The 8,190-nt window shown below is 31.0% G+C and overlaps 1 protein-coding gene across 1 annotated transcript in view; it reads left to right on the forward strand.

Moving 5' to 3' along the window:
* LOC117219162 (G-protein coupled receptor dmsr-1) overlaps positions 1-7,936 on the forward strand; it is a 28,578-nt gene extending 20,642 nt beyond the window's left edge. The window contains exon 4 of the mRNA XM_033468091.2: positions 5,950-7,936. Within this exon, the coding sequence (XP_033323982.1) occupies positions 5,950-6,155 (206 nt within the window). The 3' untranslated portion in view covers positions 6,156-7,936. The remainder of the gene's footprint in view (positions 1-5,949) is intronic.
* The last annotated feature ends 254 nt before the right edge of the window (positions 7,937-8,190 follow it).

An 8,190-nucleotide genomic window follows, 5' to 3' on the forward strand; every position in this document is an offset into this window, starting at 1 on the left:
TGCTTCTAAATTCTATGTAAAAATAATGCTTGTTTCTGATTGTACGCACAAATTGTTGCACTATATATCGATTCAACAGAAAATAAACAGTGAAACAATGCCCAAGAAACTGAGAAAACGTTACAAAAAGAGAACGATGAAAAGTCAGCATGACTTATTATGATTATTGACAATAATCGTTTGACGTAAAAATGCATATGACTAAATTGAATTTTTATGCAAAATAAAAATTGTCTGCATCAATTGCAAGAAATTTATATTAAATAGCAAATTCTTTCTTTCTTCAAAAACCTTGATAGATTAACAATAATACATTCAAATTTCTCAATTCTTATAATCTTCCTACTATTCTAAAAATACTACCCAATGTTGCCTTAAATGCATAAAATCCGCAATCTATTTATCCTTGATCAAATAAACTAGCAGTCATGCTATAACAGAAAATGTTATTTTAAACCTGAATTTGTTTGAAGATTGATAAATTGTTTACGTGCCTATTCATACATCTGTTTATTTAAAAATCTTAAATTACCGTTTAATTCAAACACGTGTACCACACGTTGTGCACCCTAGGCTTAAGAAAATACGAAACCGTGATCAATATCTATTTTCCTGAACCAATTCGGCCGAAAACGCAGTCTGCTACAAGTCTCGTGTCATCACTCGAGGTCAATGGCTAGAGACACGTGAATTGCATCCATCTTTAGACCCAAGTTTCTGTTTCTCTATTTGGGAAATATTTGGTAACTTACTAACCATTCAGAGCGGTCACATAACTGCTTTTTAAACTCTGAGTAAAATTTTTAAATTCTATGTTTTCGCTCTTCTTCAATTTACTGCACGACTTTATCGATAATATATGTATAGCTACTTACTTTCTTCAGGATCTATATATATATCTCTTTCCTTCTTTCGTTTTTTTTCTAATAATACCACCGAACATAAAGGATTCATAGGAACAAGAAACAAAATGTATGGAGGTAACATCAAAAGATTCCACTATAATTTCTGAAAAATAAAAAACATGTCAAATTGAATGTTGCAAACAAAAAAACATAAAACCACAGACGTTTGTTTCACATGTAAAAAATATGTTTGTAACAAATGTTCACTGGAGAGATATTTCAATTTGATTGGGAATATCTAAATTACTGAGGTTAAATGTAATTTTTTCTAGAAACTTTCTTCTGAAGAATGTACATGTTTAACATGTGTGCAAAACATAAATGCTTTCTAACTATTACGTAACAAATTTTCAAAATTTACGCAAGATCCGACGCAAAAATCATTTGCAGTTTTCATATTTCATTGACGCGGAGATTTTATTTTTCGCTGGCACACATACAACGTGTGTGTCGCATTTTTTACATGCTTTTTCACGTGACTTTGTTCCAACAGATACTTCTCTAGCATGCTATTTCCTGCACCTGATGGTTTCATACAACCTAAGGGTTCTGCAAATTGATATAAGACCTGTAGCAGCTTAAACTGCCTATCACCTGGTTATTTATTCTAGCAATATACGCGAGCAGACTGCGGATTTTTATGCGAAAATAAAGATCGTTTACGCTAATTTCAAGATACAGGAGCTACATAGAAATTTCTTTCTTTAATTATCTTATTAAGTTGCAAATAAAGCAACAACGTTTTAAAATTCTTTAAATGCTTTCACTGTTTTGTATTCGATCTACTCATGTTTATGATAAATACATAATTTTAAACGAAATAAAATCTGACCAGCTTCATAAATACTTAGCTCCAAGACTAATTTAACGAAAGATATTTTTCATAATGTAAACAATTTCAGTGTCGGATGAAATTAATGATTATACGAACAGGAAAGAGAGTTTCTTTCTTATAATCAAATCTTTCGACTTTTAGAATCTTTTTATTAATAAAACCATGCGGTTAATTAATTCTAAAATGTATATTGTATCATTTTCATTTTATATCGTGAACAGCAGATATAACAACATAATTTTCGAGACTGCACTAATTTGCACTTATCGAGCGACCAATCGTGTGCACCATATCCTTGCCACGTGTTCACATTCTATTAAAACTTAACAGTTAGGTAACAGTCAAGTTAAGCGACAATTTAAGATCCCACTTAAAGGATTCCCATATATCGAACACCTCTCCACTTGCAAACATCTAACCAGTTATACTTCGAAAGTTTAACGAATTTTTGTTTAGGGCTTTACAATAATATTCTTAAAATCCTAAAATATAGGAATCTGACCAAAAGCAGAAGCATCGTGGGCAAGGCTTAACCCTTTGCACTCGAGTGGATCCACTAAAACTTGCAACATCAGGTTTCAAAATATTTGTTTATATTTACGAAAAAATTTCTTCTTACAACTTGGAAGGTCACTTCAAATGTCACTTGTAAATAATGTTTTGGATTCGATTTTTTCATTGTAGCGAAACAAAAATACAGCATTCCATTTGAAAGAATTAAAATAATCTTCAAATGGCCTTGAAAAATTTAGTAAAAAATTTTTTCTTGCGTGACGTATTCTTCGTAGAAGAACATAAAACATAAAATTGACGCTTTTCTTCATAAAGTAAACCGTTTACCAGTTATTTTAAACGGCACTAATTGGTGGACACCCTGTATATTGTTTGAAAACAATTCATATAATTAATTGAATTCATATAAAGAATTTGAATATTATAAGGGAGAATTACTTTTAGAACTTGTTTGAAATATAACATTATTAAGCAAAAGAATTATCACTTGTCCCTACAACTTCTTTGAAACGCTCTCAACAAGCTTGTACATTTCATTCAAATGAAAATTTTCGATTTTATTTGCTCAAAATGAACCAACTACCACAGTTAGCACAACATCATTTTCGAGGTAGAAGAGTGACATAGGAAAAGATAAGTGATAGCCGTAAAGTGACAAGACTGAAATATAAGGTAGATGTGGTAGAACTTCCAATTTGTCATCTTTTATATTTTTATGAGCAAAAGAAACAGCTCGAGGTCTTATGCTGTCGTACAAAAGAACCACGCCGTGGCTGTTAACAATCTTTATAGCCGCGTTCTTGTCATGAATACATCACATTGGAATAATTCTACACACCTAAACATTTTTCCTGTGAAATTGGATGTATATTCAGAGATGTAAGCCATCGTTTACGATTACAGATGGACACCGTTTAATAACAAATCATTAAATAACGTGTACTAAAACCTCGTGAATAATTTTTGTACTGTTCTTTCGCTAACAAAATCTTCCCTTCGACATTGCACTTCTATTTCGATTTCTGGTAAAAGTTTAATTTTTACGTCTTTTTATTACTTCATACGCTAGCTAAGAATAAAATATCGATGAAGTAAAATATTGCACTTTGGATCTATTATAATCACACTATACCAATAATCTTTGCAAAAATCATTAAACCAGTTAAGCTAATGAAAAATGGAAACACGAATTCTTCACTCTTACCGACTTCAACTCTGTATAGAAGATAGAATATGGAAACGAATGAAAAATATTAGTCGATATACATATTATATATATACCAACTAAATAGAATTATCTGTTGATAATATTTTATGAATTCATATAAAAAACAAAATTGATTTAAGATTAGGATTGCCGGAGAAACGAATTTTTTGCGGTACCAAACAGAGCGGAACAGAAATTGCTTTTATGTATAACCTTAACAGTAAAACAGAGAATAGAAAATTGGTCAGAGTGTTGCCGATGTTCAGAAAGGAGCATAATAATACAAAAGATCGTTATCGTAAACTTTACGATAGTGCGTTCGTTGCAAGGTTAATGTTTCCTGACTCGTACGATGCCTGGAAACGTTGGCAGTTATTTTGTCTACGTCCTTACTGGCTAAAATGGTGATATGGAAAGAGGATACTATGGAGACGAGCAAGGCAAGGTGTGACGTTACGGGACGATTGTGTACTTAAATGTTGATAGACAATAATCCGCACAATGCATATTGTACCTACGTTGTGTGCATGATTCGAAGGGAACGATCCGAATATTTATAAAATAATTAATCGTTGTTAAGATCTCATAAAGTCAAGACGTCCATCTTTTTGCACATCGATTTTATGTCTTTCCGTATTATACGTTCACGTCTTATATTAAATTCATTTGGCTAAATAGGTTATAGTCTAAGGCGGCAGTTTTTCAAGGGTGACGATTTTCGTGGAAAATTCCGCTTTAGATTTTTATATACGCAGCAAAAAATCATACGACCTTAAATAGTTTCACAACTGATTATTACGAGTTGAAAAGAAAATATTAATTATTTCCTACATTATTATATTTATAGTATATTTCAAGTGAACTAATTATTTGGTGGAGATCGGCACCTTGTTAGAACGCAAACCAAGTTTAAATAATAAATAATAAATAATAAATAATAAATAATAAATAATAAATAATAAATGTTCACATAAAAATGCTGAATATACTATTTTAAATGCTTGCTATCGCCTGATATATCCTAAAACTATATGTCAACTATTAAGGAATAAATTTTCTCACTAAATGAAAAAATATTTGAACAAAAGGAATTTCGTTCAAGAGATTTAAGAACTGTCATTCTCACACTCTAAATTCCTGAGAAATTCAATTTCGAGAAAAAAGTATAATTTTTAAATTTCATAATTTTCTGTGGTTTTATAAACTTCACGCAAATGTTTCTTACATGTGACGCTATCATAAACTCTGCCATATAAAATCATATATAATGCACACAATATTTTTACAACGTTATACGAGGCACCGGTAACGTATCGATCTTCTCGGGTATTTTTTCAATTTATCTTAAAAAATACTGAGGCAAAATTTACTTAGATCATCCGATAAATTTTCAAAAATAAAATGAACAATATCGGAAATGTCTATACAATTGATTTCTGCAAGGAACATTTCTATGATTCCTACGATTACAACACAAAAAGTTCTGAAACTCAAAGATCTGACATCTTCTACAGTTGAATTTCTTAGAAACTGAAAACTTTAAATAAATCAACAATTTTTAAAAAAATAAGGTTGACAGGGAAACAATATCGAAGTTTTTTGCGAATATTGATCATGTTCTCAGTAAATGATTACACACATGAAAATAACGTTCACCGTTCTGTGCGATCATAAGCAAACAGCTGGCGCACTTACTTTTTAGTAGCTCTAACTTTATTTATAAAAGAACAAAAATGCATGTCCTGTAGAGAAAAGAAGTATTTTATACGGTAATTGATTTTTCATGTATGTGAAAGAGAGTTGCATTGTATCACGGCTAAAAGCATGCTGCACCTAGGAGAAAGTTTAAAGCATGGGAACTGTTTGTATAGTTAAGAGAAACCCTGATTCCTAGTCGAAGAACATACTAAACTCTGCGTGTATAAATATTTTCTTTTTACAGAAAAAAACATCTATTCCTAATATTTTCAAATAGACAATAATTTAATATTATCGTATTATCGTATGATTCATCTATTACAAAATTGTAGTTCTGTTTTAAAACCACCTGGCGCACGGCAGCCAATTTTAGCATAATTGAATTCAATAACATTTCAGAAATCATTCAGAAATATTAAAATTATATTGCCTAATCAATTTATAAAAAAAAAACTTTTTGTAAAGCGGAATCTTCGAAATCAATGTACCTAATGCTTTGAAAGAAAAATACATCATCAAACATCCGTTTTTGATCGAAACCCTAATATATTAAATTTCGAGACAATCGAATCTCTATATCATCAACTTTGTTCTAATATGTTCAGAATGATGACTTTAACAATACATATTTCAAGATCATTGAGATCAGTGATGGTGCTGTTAAATTGTATATTTAACGAAATATATTTTACTTATATTGTAGCAGTCACATAATACTATTCTGTTATATTCATCTATATCGAATTTTACTGATCGTCATCGTACGTACTAATAATTTTCTCAATTTTCAGGTGACGTTATCGATATGTTGACCCTGGTCAATTCCGCTATAAATTTCATCCTCTACTGCACAATGAGCAGACAGTTCCGGAAAACGTTTAACGAGCTCTTTTGTAAGAACTGGAGGATCACCCGGAACACGGGGAAACAAATTCTTATAGACAACAACGGACATACAGGGACAAATCACACGGTGACGCAAGTGACGCAAGTGTAGTTAGAAAGGAAATGGTGGACGATCCTTTGCCTACGTTTTCGTCCACCAGAAACACTGAATCGTTAGGAATTTGTTCCTTGAATAACAAATTTTAAGTATTTAACAATGTGTTATCTCATAACATTCTTTCTGTTAGGCATCCGATACAAAGCCATATAGGTATTAATTTTGTAAAATAGTTATTTTTACACATATATCAATAACGAGGTAATTCTAATGTTTTTTTTATTAACGTTTTTAGAAAAGGAAATTTTTTTATTTCGAATTTATCTCATAAGGTAACCGTTACGATAGCTGTAACAGTTGCACTGATGTGTGGGTAGATGGCGCCAAGGACGGACTTCTCGAAAATATTTATCAAATTTTAATGAATTTAGGAATACCATTGAAGAGAACACCACTGCCGTATTGAATTTAAGGGAGAAACAAATCATTTCTATCGTTGCAACAAAGTAATGTTCCATCGAAAGATAGGTGTATGAAATTAAATACACCACCACGTATTCCTAAATGCATCAAAATTTATATACAGCGTGTTGAAAAATAATTTGTACACTCGATTTTCTCGTGGTAACACACTGTAAAGAAATATTGCTTTAATAGAGCCTATATCTTGATTCTCTAAAATCAGTAAGTCCGTTTGGATACGGTATAATATTGTACCATTTATAAATAATCGAAAAAAATACAAAAATCTCGTGATCTAAAGTACCTTTACTGATTAGAACATTTAACATGTTACAGAAAAGTATCAAAGTTTATCTACAAATATTATGTCATTATTTGAAGAGAATATTAGTACTTAAGTCATGAGATTACTATGAGGAGAAAAATGTGATTTTTATTCGAATAGGCGGGAAAAGGTCATACGAAAAAAATCGGAACGCAGCATTCTGCAAAAGAAGATCTCAACTACATTACTTGATAATTAAATATGGTGGTGGCATCGTTATACATTGGAAGATCAGCATTAATCGATGGCACGGTGAATGTCAAATGTTACATTAAATTGTTGCGCAATAATTTCTCCGAAATCGTTGCCGAATTAGATACAAAAGGGCGATATTATTTTTAGTAGAACAACGAGTTAAAATGCACTGCCAAAGAAGAACAGCATATATATATGTTGAAGAACATATTGCATCGACTTTGTCGTTGAATTGTGGCATAAATTAGATTTACGGATCGAACAAAAAAGTGATATCTAAGAAAAGTTATATAATTGCTTTTAAATAGGACTGATAAAAAATTTGCTTTAATAAGGCATGAGAAATTTACAGTGCTTAATCTCGGTAAGGCTGTAAACAGTTACAGGGATACATACATACGTGGAAGCTATTAAAACTCCACTATAAAAATCGTGAGTTTGAAAATATTTGACGATCACAAGATTTTGTCTATTTTTCCATTGTTTCTAAGTGATGAATCAGTAACACTAGCGTGTACATGTTATTTTTATTGTGATGTAACTAAGAAATGCGAATTGTATTAACGCGTTAATTCTTTACATAAAGTTATTACGAATAGTACCAAGTGTGTAAATATTTTTTAAAACACTGTGCATATTGTTCAATTTTGTTATCGGTGCAATACATTTATGGCGAGATGAAGAGTTACATGAATGTAAATACTACTTTTGCGATAGCATTTAATTTCATGGGAAATGTACAAATTGTAAATATTAATATTTCTACGGAAAACCATATTTGATAATAGTTGCTAAGTCGTATCATCTGTATTTAGTAACAAATGCTGAAATATTATAAATTATATACAGCAACTCATTGTAGTTTCAACTACCAAATATTATCCTTCTTCCATTCCCGCGCGTATATTCCGAGACAGGTAAATCAATTTGTAGGTTATATTACTTACACGGTTATGATGATGATGCTATGATGACATTCTCCTGGGCTTTAAATCTTTATTCTATCAAAAAAATCTCATAAAACACCCAGCTATAAATCCTTATTTCGCAAATTTCAAACACCTAACAAGCTTCTTGTTTTCAACACTATATTGTCTACTTACGCAA

The sequence above is a fragment of the Megalopta genalis genome, chromosome 12 (assembly GCF_051020955.1).
Source record: "Megalopta genalis isolate 19385.01 chromosome 12, iyMegGena1_principal, whole genome shotgun sequence".
NCBI classification, from domain to species: domain Eukaryota; kingdom Metazoa; phylum Arthropoda; class Insecta; order Hymenoptera; family Halictidae; genus Megalopta; species Megalopta genalis.